Genomic DNA, 13,605 nt, shown 5'->3' on the forward strand with positions numbered 1-13,605 from the left:
TTTCTCAGAGCCTGCCTCAGACCACCTGCTATGGTGTCTGAGAGCAGCCTCACTATTGCATCTAGGCCCCAAAGAGTAACAAAGCTGACTCAGACTGACAAAGCCACTGCCACAGAGAAGCTGTGCCACGAGCAGGACGAGGATTTGGGATCTATCTGCCCATGTACAGAAAGCTAAGCTCCCAGGGCAGAAGATCTACTATTTCCCAGGGATTCCCTCTTATTTTTTTATAGGATGGATTCCCTATTTGCCCTACATGTACTTAATGTGTATCCAAACCACTTTCTAGGACTGAAGTGAATGAATAAAAAGTTGAAATGCGAATCAGAAGCTCCCATCTGTGCATGCAGATGCAGAGAGTGGTTGCCCTCTCTCCCTTCTGGCAGAACAAGGCCACTGTGCTTTCAAGGGATAGGGGCATGGGCAGCAGACACTAAACCCTGCCATGCCCTCCTCCACAGGGATCTGACAAGGATTTTTTTGAAACAGCAACAAGCTGGAGATGGATGTTATCTGCAGAACTAGAGGAACCTGACAGCACTGAATTTCTCACCTTTCTACACTTCCCCCCGAGGACAAACCATTCCACAGCGAAATAACTGAAGCTTTTGCAAAGCCAAAAGATATTTTTCTCCTGTCAATTAACTTTCCACTGCGTTAAACTATAGGAGGAAAACAGCTGGAAAATGGACAGAGACATGGTGACCATTAGACACACCAATACTGGTCCTAGAGCAGCCTGCACATGAAAAGGCACCTCCCCATCACTTGGCCTGTGGAAAAGTTAATCTGCCTCTAAGTAACACCAGTATAAGGATTAATTTGGAAAAGAGCTTCACCAAGTAACACTGCACTGTGCTGAGTGAAAACCCTGTGCCCTGCTGCGCATGCAGGGGTGAAACACAGTGCTCCCACAGCAAGGCTCAGCCAGGGGCAGGAGCAGGGGGCAAACCCACCCAAAGCAGCCTATGCAAGGCCAGCCAAGGCAGGTCTAGCAGAGACCCCAGGGTGAACTGGGGGGGTCACCTGAGGGGGTGAGGAGCTGCTGTGGTGTCCCTGTCAGGACAGGCAGCACCATCCTGCAGCCCACTCCACTCCACAGCAATCCCTGGCTGGCAGAGCCGGGAAACATCAGTGCCTGCTGCGGTGGCAGCCTGTAACATGGAGGTGCTCACAGTTACCTGGTTCACAGGAAGTGTCCTGAGGCTGGATTAAATGATGCTGGAAAACACTGAGGGCACCTGGGGGTTGTACATGAGGACTAAAGCCTGGACAGCCTATACTTAGGACACACAATCTAGATGGATTCATTAGGGAATTTTGCTCTTTAGGTAATGTTTTTCTCCCAAATTTTAAAAAACCACCAAACCTGCTATATTTGGCAAACTGTGAAATATTTTCCTCGTGATATTTTTCTAGCAGTATTTTCAATTTTTTGTAAAAGAAATCACATTATACTGAACTTCATCTCCTTCAAACTTGTTTTTGCCAAGCCTTCTTTCAGAAAAAATAGCTGCACATTTTTTAACCACAGAAATTATGGATTGCACAGTCAGCATCCAATAGTCCTCAGATTTCTTTTACTGTTAATTAGTGATCTAATTAACTAGATCCTTAGCCCACTTAAAACACTGTAACAGTAAAAATTCTTCATTCCTATGTCAATACCAAATTACATTAATAAACATAAGTGGAAATTTTCAGTGAGAAGCAGTAAGCAAAAACCAACCAACCAACCAACTAACCACTTCCAAGAAGGTTTATAATGAAGTTACATTAAAAGAAATGGTGAAGTTTTTTACTTTATTTTTACATTTTTTCTTACAAAGGATAGTATGAAAACAAGAGAAATGCTATTAATACCATTTAAAGTAGAATTTAAATGAAGTATTTATAATTGGATAAAGAAATTTGTCTTTTTAATGTGTATGCCTTGAAAATTGGCCAGAAAGTCATCTGTGCGTTTTACTTCTTGACAGTAATCACTTTCAATATTCTGTAAGGGTACCCAGGAGACAAGCAGAGATGTTTGGTAGTGAACAGTAAAACATAATCAGTCTTCAGGAAGACAGTTAAAATTACTGATCTGTGACACCTCACATGTTCAAGTCAATTAAATATGATTAACGACTACCTGGGCTGATGTGCATTTTGCTCTTTTGGTACCTGCACAGGGAAGGAGGAGCGTGGGCATTTACTCACCCTCCTCCTTCATATTCATGTGCAGATGTGTCACGGACTACGAACATATGCTCAGAAAGCGTTTTGCAGAGAGGGAAGGATACGATGGAACCCAGGAAACAACAGAGTCCCCTGCTGCCTCAAGATCTGCTAAACTTTTAGCAGGGGAAAAATAAGAAACGATCTGTAACTTCTGTTCCCTCCCTGATGCTGTGAAGGGCAGGGTGCCCAGGGGCAGCGGGGCTTTGCCTACCTGAGCAGGTGGCGGTGGCTGCTGCACGAAGCCCTGGGGCGGCGGCTGCAGCACCTGCTGGGACACCGGAGCTCCTGATCCCGTGAAGCCTCCGGGGGGAAGCTGCTGGCTCGGGGAGGCCATGATGTAGCCCGTCTGCTGGGCAGGCTGCTGCAGCATGGGCGAGGGGTACACGGGGCCGGAGGGCGACTCGGGGTTGTCTCCTGACGACTGACGGCTCAAGCTCATCTGGCCAAACTGCGCTGTCATGTCATCGCGCTGCGGGGCACAAGGCAGGAGAAGGGGACACAGATGTGATGCGTGCAGCAGGCACATGAGTTAGCAAAACAAAATAGGCTCAGAGAGTGAGGGGGGGAAGCAATCACTCAGCTCCGATCCATGCCAAACTTTGCAAGGATCTCAGCAAAAATGGAGGCAATTAAAATGAAAATCACTCTAAATGCTTTGACGAAGACTTCCAGACTGCAAGGTGAATGGCATAATTTGGCAAAAAAGCCAATTATTTTGGCTCTTTCCCCCTGCCACCCTCACCTTTAATTCCAAAATGACAAGTGAACTTTACAGTGTTCAAAAGAAGACATTTTAAATGTAAAGGGCATGGAAATAACATTATGGATACCTCTATCCTCAAATACAGAATTTGTCAGCCAAACACATGCTGGTAATTTCATCTGTGTTTCAAACTGATCCCAAGAGGAATTCAGTAGAATTCAGCTGCAGATCTTTCCCTTTTTGGACTGATTTGAAAAGCCAAGGTTGTAAACATAGAGAAAGTTAAAAGAAAAGCTAGGCCTAATGTTACTGTTTCAAGGCTTTTTATTCAGTGTTGAAGAGAAACAAGTTCTACTATTTGATTGAAGGGGAAAAGAAAAAAAAATCTGTGGTAGGATAAACGTACCATAGAAAGTTAATGGACCTAAGCTTCATTACATGCTAGTAATAATACATGCATTCTGAACTGTATCTGTTCATTCTTGCAAAAAGATTAATACTATTCTATGCTCTCAAGTTCATTCTGTGAAGGTCAAAGATTTACAAGTGTGGGTGTGGTTCTAGGCATCTTTTGTGCCCATAACATAAGACTTTTAAATACTCAAGTCAAACTCCATTGTGTATTAATATGCCAATTACAGATAGGAAATAAGCACCACAAAAATGCTCTTTTTTCAAAAGAAACCTCTTAATATCATTAGCAGCCCTGTGATATTTATTCTCCAAAACCATCCTGCACATGCATTTAATGTCTGGAAATGTCAAAATGTGTTAAAACAAAACAAAATAAAAAATTTGCTTGTGGAAAGCACTTCTGGGACTCACCCTCACACAGAGAGACTCACACAACTGAGAGCAGATGTCATGGATCAGTGTTTAAAACACTACTGACAGATCATCAGGTGGTCTATGGAAGTAATGCCATTAACTTTTCTGTCATCCTACATTCATACTCAGACTCATGAGTTGTCTCTGTGAAGTTGTTCCTTTAGAAAGCTAGGATATTCATTATCAGAATGACAAATGACTGCAAACAGATTCTGCAAGAGACCTTATTGAGCCAGGAACGCCTCTAGATTGTCACAAAAGAGAAAAACACCTTCAAACACATATAATCTATGTAGCGTTTATAAAATGTAATGTGTATTGAAGATAGTCATTCAGATGAAGCCTCCCTATTAAATTAACCAATAAAAATATTAGCTTTCTTGTGACTGTAACTAAGGCAACCTGATATTCCTGCAGCACACTTTTCAACAGAATTAGCACTAAGATATGCAACTTTTGTTCAGCATGGAATATTTCTTTTCCTTCAAATGATATCACTAGTTATTTATAATATTATTTTATCTGCAAGGACCCATTCAGCTTTGTTTACATATTTTACTATAACTATGTGATATTGGGAGGAAAAAAAAAATCAATCTTAAACAAGATTACTAGACAAAGAGTGAAAAACCACAGAAAAAAATCTTGTGGTGCCTCTTTAAAAGGTCAGTTTCATTTCAGAACAGTATAATCTTAGCCCTGTAAGCACCAAGCCAGAATCAGACTCCAGAAGAACACTCTATTTATTTTCATTATACATGTCCATTGGTGCACTGTCATGATGTACAGCACACCACACCTTCTGCAGCTGGTTCAGTGCTACTCTCCTTCCCAAGTCCTCTGATATCACCAAGGAATAAATCCAGGCAGTGGATTTAGTATATGGGTAAAAGAATATAAAATAAAAATAGTGTTTTCTTGAGGTCTCTTCTCCTGTCTTTGTGGACACAAAAGAGGAATAACTCAAATCTCAACTATTCAAGTTAGCAATTTAAGGTCACTTGGCATTAAGTGAGGAGACATAAGCTCCTACCAGCAGGCAGAACAAAATATTTTTCTGGAGGGTCTGCTAAGCAGGTAGAGAGCCCTGCTGTAACATCACCCTTCGGGTTAGGGAACCAGAACCAGTGGGAATGCTCGTACAAAATGCCTGTCAGTACCAAAGCATAAAGGTGAGCAGGTATTTAGACAGGGCTGTCGTGTGGGGCACCTGTTGCGGTGCTCCCCAGAGGCTCTTGGACACACATACTCACACCTCCAACTTCAAAGAAAAAAAAAAAGAAGTAAGAAATATTTAGTACCACAGAAAACAGAAGTAAGAAATATTTAGTACCACAGAAAACTGCTGTGTTGGAGAGACTGGCAGGAGATGCTGGGGAGGATAAGAAACTGCTGGATATTGGACTGATTGAGAAGATGGCTGCATTGTCTGAACAGGCTGCAAAACAAGCAAAGGGAAAGACAATAAATTCCACTAGAGAAAGATAACAAGCACCATCATCACCACCTTTGTTATTGAGAACAAAGACCTCAAACACAGCTCTGAAAATACAGGTGACTCATCACCAGCCTGAGTACAAGAGGTCAAGTACTGAGATTTTAGTCTTCATTTTAGCCTTATACAAAACAACTATTTATTACTGATATTTCTGCCTCTTTTTGTGGATTTGGTGGCTGTTAGATTAAATATAGCCAGAGCTATCCCCTCTTACTCGTAATATGAGGCAAAGCCAAATTATGATTCCACGTTTCATTTGCAGAGATAAAAATGGAAAGCAGCATAGCATAAGTGTATATTTGAATTTCGCTGTTAGTGACTGATTTAACTCCAAGTGTGTCACAGGCAAAGGAATAATGATTGTAAAGCTGCTTTGGGAGAACACAAGAGTTTAAAAAATGACAAAGAACAGACTGTGAATTACCAACAGACAGGCCATCAGCTTGGAGCAGATGTTTATCTAAGCGAAAAAAACAATTTTCCACAGCACTATTACCTTGGAATAGCTTTAGTATTCCTGTCATTTTAACCTTTCATATAACTTCTTACAGGTTTGCTCCTATCTCTGTCTTCTAAAACTGTGAAGACCAGATGAAGAAATAAGAGCCATAACCATATAAGTGCAAACCCAGTAAAATCAAAGCAACTTCACTGAATTCAAACACTGTATTTCTGCATAAGCTGGGATGAAGCTGTGCCAAATTATAAAGCTACACAAGAACCAAAGTAGATCTTGGCTGCTCTGTGACTAATCAGGATATAGGATTCTTGCTGGAGTAGTTCCCTCTGCCTGCTCTGCCCTGGGAGAACAGGCATGCAATCCACAAAATTAAGTTTGAGCCAGACCCAAACCCTGCTGCCCATGCTCAGCCATGTCTGGTCGTGTGCCACAGCCAGCACAGGGACCAGAGAGCCAACATTGCACTGTGCTCAAACAAAATTGCTCTTCCTGCTGCAGCTTCACAACTTCTAGCTAAGAGCAGGATCACAGCCAGAATATTGGTGCAGGCAGAAAACCACCAAACTGGGGCAAAAGTGCTTGGAGAGCACCCACAGACTGGGGCCAAGACAACTGGGCATGAAAGGGTTTGTAGAGCTCTTGTACTTTATTCTTTGACTCAACTCACTGCTGTCAAAAGAGAAATGTCCCCAGATCTTTGGAGAGAATTACAGACTGCACTTGTTTTGAGAATGAATGGTTCAGCTTCCACTAATGGGTAAATTTTTCAAACTAATTTTATGTAGACATGCACCAACATGCTTAACAGTACTTTTGGAAATTAAATCATCCTTTAGATAAAATTGAAGATGTAATCTTCCCTCTCCATCTGCTTTATCCACGTTGAAAAGAACATCCTGACATTTGGTTTAGCTGTGTTCCTCCCTTCTTTCCTCTAGATCATTCTTCATATCCCCAAGAGCTCCTTCTTTCTTCCAGTGACACCACACCTACCTGTGTGACAAGGTGACTTGCCATTTGCTGCTGTGGCTGTTGAACCTGCTGAGGCTGCTGGGGTGAAGGCTGCTGCTGAGACTGTCCCACCACCTGGCTCCTCATTGTCTGCTGGCCACTGGGAGGATTGTATATTGCCGGCGTCCCATCAGGATTTACAAACGGTTGACCTGAAACAAAACGCCCGGCTCTTGCTGGACACTTTTAAGAAAATACTGTTTGCTGTGTGAAAGCAAACGATCTTGCTTTAACTAATCGCTTTTTAGCTGACCTGCTACGGGAGTAAAGGGTTCATCACTCACAACATCTCATTACAGTAATTACAGAATCAGACAGCTTTTATTTATTTTTCAGGCAAGACTGCAGATATTTGTTTCAGTAGCATGATTTTCCAAGGAATGGATGGAAAGTTACCATGGCTATAAGATGATTCAGATGCTATGGTTACTTGAAATCATTCAGTGATGAATCAATTAACATTAAAATTGAACTTTGGAGCAAACACTGAAAGTAGAGAACATTGCCTTACATTTTCATCTAACACAACAGCAGTCAAATGTACACAACTACTTCTGAAACAATACGGTTTGTAGGAAAGGGTAAAAAACCAAACCCACTCTTGTTACTGATTTACTTACACATGCTAATAACACAGAGCTGTGCCTTATGCTTAGAGGAGCTAGCACTCCAGTTTTCAAGGAAGCAACACTTATGGTGTATTTAAGAATCTCTTATATACAAGACAAATTCTTTTCAGAGTTCTACTAAAGCTATTGAACTCATTTTGCTTCAGGTAATTAAGCTGGGGGGAATAATCTTGCAAAAACAATGTTTGTTTAAAAGAAAAATTTTACCCAAGTCATTGTCTTGAAAACAAAAAAGAAATGGTATTTCTCAGTAGGAAAAATGTTTTCCATTGCCTCAGTTCTCTTTTCACTTCCATCATAAATCTGTAAATCAAAGGAATTATGAATACTTCCAAGAGGAAAAAAAAAAGTAATTTTAGCAATGATGTTATAATCTTTGAAGTAGGTAACTAAGGTATGACTATCTGAGATAAAAAGAGAGATCTGGAGGAGTTCAGTAACTTGGAGTAATAGTAATGAACTTCTGATTTGTATCCTACAAAGCATCTCTATCTGCGCTATCTACTCCTCAGCCTTCTAGTTTCTTCTTCCAATGAATCATGGTCAGAGATGCATTAGAGCACCAGCCAAAGAACCTTGCTTTCTGTCTCTTTAAAGCATCAAGTTTCTGGATGAACCCAACACCACATTCATGCTGAGAAAGGTCATGACTGAGTGGAAAAGAAGCATGGCTAGTTCTGTTTACTGATTTCCTGATTCTTGCTGTGAACCCCCTGGGTGACTATGGCATGGACTCCAAACTTTGGGAATCTCAAGCCCCAGAAGTACTTTAGAAGACAGAGGAAGCAGGATAACACAATCCCAAAGCCTGTGTCAGATGCTCAAGGGAAGCTAATAAAGAGCATTTCCTGTGGCTTAATGAAAGACGGCAGAACTGAGAGTCTAAAGTCCCAGCAACACTTTTAAAGATTAAAAAAAAAAGAGGAGACTTCTCATGAAGAAATCTTGAAATCAGAAATGAAAAGGAGACATCAGAAGGTAACAGGGAAGACATTTGTAAGTTATGAACTTTGGCCCTGATAGAAGGGCGAAGATTGCAATGTCACTTCAAGGAGTACCAATGAAAAGAAAATGCTCTTAAATTGTCAGAGGGGTTAAGGAAGAATGTGTCAAGAAGAATCCTTTAAAGGGTAAAGCAGGTTGGTGAAGTAAGTGAAATGGAGAGCACAGCCACATAAATGGCTCTTTCCCAAAGCAAGTACGAAGCTTGACTATCTGGGGAAGGAGAAAGGTAAAGCAGAGGAGAGAAAATAAAGGAAACTGCAGATATGGAAAAGAAAGTGTGTATTCCCAACATCTGGTAAGGAGCAGAGTTATCCTCAGAGCAGGAAGAAATTGACTGCATCTCTGGATGCCATTAGAGGCTTGCACAGTCAATGACTATGTAGTGTGAAAGGAAGGAAAGATCTTTGAAGGACATGGTGTTATGATCAAAAAGAGAGAAAAAGACTGGAAGTAGCCACTCTGCAAGAGGAGAAGAAAGAGCTAAACAATGGTATGACACAGGGAAAGAAAATCTATTCATTATCGGAAACAAAGATCTTTTTTCCTTTTCTTTCAACTGTCTTCTCTTCATCTCTGTTTCTGACAGCATCCATCACTTTGATAGTCGATCACAGCATCCAGCAATCTAAATTTCCTCCCATGGAGCTCCTTTTGTAATGTTTCCCTAATAAGATGCAAAGATTCTGAGCCCAAAGAGTGACAATTTTGCAGCATGTATTTTGCTGCATGTGAAAAACACAGCAGATGCCGAAGTACAGTCTGACTTCCAGCACAAAGTATCAGCATGAAGCTAGGAGTGTGAGACAAGAATTTCAGGTTTTTAAAGAAATCTGCACTCTCCATTACTTTATTATGTATATATTTACATGGGAGCTGCAGAAACAGAACACAAGGTTTGAAAGAAACACAAAATAATATGTACACAAAAACACTTGCTCCCTGAATGTTAACCATACAAACATGCATGGGTTTCCCAATGATGCATCTGCAGACAGAGGCACACAGGGAGGGAAGATAAGGTGCTCTGGTCTAGAGACAGTATTGAAATGCATTATATCTATAGCAGAAAAAAAAAAGACTCCCTGTGTACCAAGCAAAAATCTGAACTAGCTGCTGCAATTTGCTAAATTGACAAGATAGATGTAGGAGATGTTCCTCTTACAGGGCTCTTTCAAGTGTGGTGAGCTCCAGTCTCTGTCCTTGCCAGGAACAAGCCAAAGAACAATCCTGGCCAGGAACAAGCAGCATCTCTCAGCTGTTTGAGGGCTCCATGCAGCAAAATTTCCTTTCATTTGTTTCTCAGTCCTGTCACCTGAATTACAGTTGACTCCTGCCTAGGCCTGATGAGTTCTGTATGGAAATGGACCATATGGTGGAACACAAAATGTTGTCATCTGTATTGACCAAGAAATTTCAGTGCTGCAGACAGAACTGTCATCTACCAGAACAGAAATGAGTAGATGAATATAATGATGGATGTTTTCCTTGCTGACTGTATTAGGCTGTCATGTCAATATTGGTTTGGAAAAAAGTACTCTTAAAGAGTAAAGGCTCTGGAAGAGTAAAGGTTGTGCAAGTTACTAAGTCACCTCTCCGGACAGAACTTAGCAAGCTTACAACATTCAAATCTAAACAAACAAGAACTCCTCTTTAATTTTAAATATGCTGATACATATTGATCAGCCCCAGACATCACCACCTATAAATATCTGTGGTAAAACTGGCTGAAGAATTTACCAAGGCTGCATTTTCCTTAAAGGCTGCAACTTTCTTGACTGAACTATGGCCAAAAATTGATTCTTAGTAGTGGACACACAAGTAAGCTTTAGGCATTTCCACCAAAATAGTGGAACATAGGGATGTAATACACATAAAATACAAGTTATAAACAAAAATCCCCGAAGAAGAAGTTCCTGAATGTCCTTTTAAGGACTTAGAAAAAAATATTTTGGAGTTTAACCCTCAGCTCTCAGTATAATGGAAGCTGCATTTCACTACAAGCTTTCTTGTCTTAAACCCAGCATAACTCAGCTAAGGCTGACAGCACAGCTAGCCGTGGTCACTGGAAGAGTCTAAATTACCAAGGAAGCACCACACCCTCAAACTCCCTGAACCTTCTTAACACTGATACTACAATATGGTGGGGAGCAACAGCATAACATGATCCAGACTTCATCCAGACCAAGGAGGCCTTAAGCTTTCATCAAGCACTCAAGTTCAAACTGAAGAGTTTCTGAAATGCCCACAGCACTCTGGTGCTTGCAAGTGCCTCGTTTGTGAGCTGCAATGATGAAAACTATCAGAAATTTAAGAATCTTTGTCTTATCACAAACTTCACAATTTAAATACAATTGCTAATCATATAGCTCACATAAAATTAATTCTGAAGTGCAGATTCAAATGCAGCCTTTAAGCCTTTTGAAGTTCTGCTGTTAAGCAAAATCTCTAAGAGTATGACTTTATATTTTGGTTGCACCATATCTCAGCATGCTTGATATAGAAGAGCATTTGTCCTTATTGATGCTAACAGGATCTTAGAGGATTCAGAGAGCCAGGGAGCACCAGGACTGCTGAATGATGAATATCCTGTCTGGGATGGAGCAAGAGTGTTTTGTATCATTTCCCACCAGCTAAGCCACAACAGCCTCAGAAATCAAATCTAGCTTTGCCTGCATATTTGAAAACAACAATTTGCCAAACATCATTTCAATGTATATTTGCTCATAAAGTGCCTCCAGAAAAACATGTCTGGAAGCAAGAAACCTGCCGATTCACGAGCTGACATCAGAAGCCCCAAAGGGCAGAATCAGGCACGAGGGAGCTGTACTGACCTGTGTGAGGGTTGAGAAGGATACTGCCAGGAGGGATCCCTGCAGCTTCAAGTGGAAGAATGATATAGCTGGTGTTGCTGGGGGCCACCTGGCCACTCATCCCGTTCTCAGGGTAGGACACGCTGCCCGAAGAATTGGCTGTCACCCCAGGGATGAGAGATGCACTTTGGAGAGGCTGATGTATTCGTGACAGGGATCCTGAGGAGCCAGCACTGCTGGAAGACTCTGAGCCTAACAGGGAGACACAAGCACAGCAGGAATGGGGGGTTATAAGGGACACCAGTCCCCACCAGATAGGGCGCATACAAGGACAGCCTTCACAGACTGCAAAGGCATGCACCACTCCATGCCCAGCTGGTAGGAACAGGATTTTCACTCCCTACTGAACCCAGTAGCCAGTGGTAATTTTCACAACTCAAAAACCCACTTTCCTCATGCAACATCAGCTTCCTCCCAGCCAATAAACAGATTTACCAAAGAGGAACACAAAATCCTCAGCATGTACTTATAATACCAAGGTATCAGTTCATAAGGCATAAAAACTAAACACAGTGTTTATAAATGAAAAAAAAAAAACCCAAAAATGGAACAAAAAAAAAAAATCACCTAACATTCTCTGCAAAGCAACAGCAACTGAGTTATCGGTCCTGTCACAAGGTAGCTGTGTAATATCCATATTAACTTAAAGCTACCTAAGATACTACCTAAGACTTTTGCCACTTCAGTTTTTCAGCCTATCAAACCTATTAAAACTGAACAATCAAGATAAATCAACTGTGCTAAAACACATTTGTGCCTGGAAAAATGGGAAGACACATTGTTTTAACCCCCCAAAATAATATTCAGACTTCTGAGATACTACTTGATTAGACTGTAATTTGCTTCACATAAAAAAAAGACAAGAATTTCTGAGAGCATCAGGTGATCAGCTTCCTTAAAGCAGGATGGTATGGATGCTTACTCCACAGAGCAAAGTATGTTTTAATAGCAACTTCTTTCATTTTACTTGAGCCCCCTGTCTATGCATCTAACCTCCACAGCGTTTATCTGCAGGTATAGACTAAAAGCAAGGACAGAATTCAGACTTCAGTTTAGCAAACCTCTTTGAGGCAAATTATATCCTTTCAGATAGGGGATACAGCAGGTGGACCCTGTAGTGGACTGCTTTGAGGTTCAAATTAATTTTCAGTCAAATGCCCTTGAAATTCATTTATTTTCTCATATTTAGAGAAACGAGAGCATAAGAGGTTTCTTCTGAAGAAATCACACCACCATCCTGTTACTTAACAGAGGATTTTTCCACAGATTACTGCAGGTTGCTATGTAACACACATTTTTTTATCCATCTTCTTCAAACTTTGGGTTCATACAGCAATCACTACAGACACAGTCCTCTCTATGAGCAGTGCACTATTTGCCATAAGTAGGACCCTACATCTGCTTCTCTGGTATATAATCCAGAAAGTAATAGAGATTTCCAAATAATTTTTTCATTTCATTAAATAAGTCTTTCAATAAAACATCAAAGTTGTACTAGTTGCTATATTTTTCCTTTCCTCGCAGACTGATGTTAGAAATTTAGAAATATTATTCCTAAAGACATAGTTTTATTTCATTTCAGATTCCTGTGTTTCTACAAATTGCAGTTATTCCTGGAGGCCATCCTCCTCATCAAGATGCAAGTAGTATTTGGCATCTTCCTTGCATCTGCAAACACAACTGCTGGAGTTCAATTTTCCTTCCACATCAGTTACAAGGTCCTTTGCTGTATTTCCCTGGCCTTTCTGCATGCACTTCATGTTGTTTCGTTGAGTTCTCTCTTTACTTTCTCCTCTTTTCCTTCACCTTTTGAATTCACTGGGTCAGGAAGCTGCCTGGAGATGGTAGTGGTGATGAGATTTCTTAAACCTCTCATTATTTCTAAGCGTGTGCGTGAGTAGTACCAAGCCTGAGTTCAGACTCTCTCCGCTTTTTGTGCCATTCCAATGAAACGCTATTGGCACAAAAGAAGACTGCAGCTCTGACATTCAATTGTTTTGGTTTTTTCTTTCCTCCCTTTCTGCTGCTCTTATGGCAGAATTATGTATTGATCTACACCAGCTTCTGAATGATAAAAGCCAGAGGACTGCAATGAATTCAGGTGTACTCATCACATGGCATGGAAGTGGAAAACACTTTGAGGCTACCCCCACACATTGGTCAAGCTCATAGCTTTGAAATGTCTGCCTTAGAAGATGCAAGATCTGCTCTCCCATGTCAGCAGATCAAGTCAGTGATTTTGAAATAACACAAATAAGTCACAAAACCATTTCAAGAATTTTCTGAATTTAAAAAAGAAAAAAAAATCCAGAAATTACTGCTGCATCAATTTTCCCCCCATTTACACTGTATAAGAATGATCTACTTTATTTAGATCC

At 40.9% G+C, this 13,605-nt stretch overlaps 1 protein-coding gene across 18 annotated transcripts in view; it reads right to left on the bottom strand.

Moving 5' to 3' along the window:
- ARPP21 (cAMP regulated phosphoprotein 21) overlaps nucleotides 1-13,605 on the bottom strand; it is a 145,775-nt gene that overhangs the window by 41,901 nt on the left and 90,269 nt on the right. For all 18 annotated transcript variants that reach the window (XM_058819961.1, XM_058820025.1, XM_058819994.1 and 15 more), the window contains 4 exons: nucleotides 11,189-11,419; nucleotides 6,706-6,875; nucleotides 5,088-5,192; nucleotides 2,435-2,692 (listed from right to left, as the gene is read on the bottom strand). In XM_058819961.1, the coding sequence (XP_058675944.1) occupies nucleotides 2,435-2,692; nucleotides 5,088-5,192; nucleotides 6,706-6,875; nucleotides 11,189-11,419 (764 nt within the window). The remainder of the gene's footprint in view (nucleotides 1-2,434; nucleotides 2,693-5,087; nucleotides 5,193-6,705; nucleotides 6,876-11,188; nucleotides 11,420-13,605) is intronic.

This window comes from Ammospiza caudacuta, chromosome 1 (assembly GCF_027887145.1).
Source record: "Ammospiza caudacuta isolate bAmmCau1 chromosome 1, bAmmCau1.pri, whole genome shotgun sequence".
Taxonomy (NCBI): Eukaryota; Metazoa; Chordata; class Aves; order Passeriformes; family Passerellidae; genus Ammospiza; species Ammospiza caudacuta.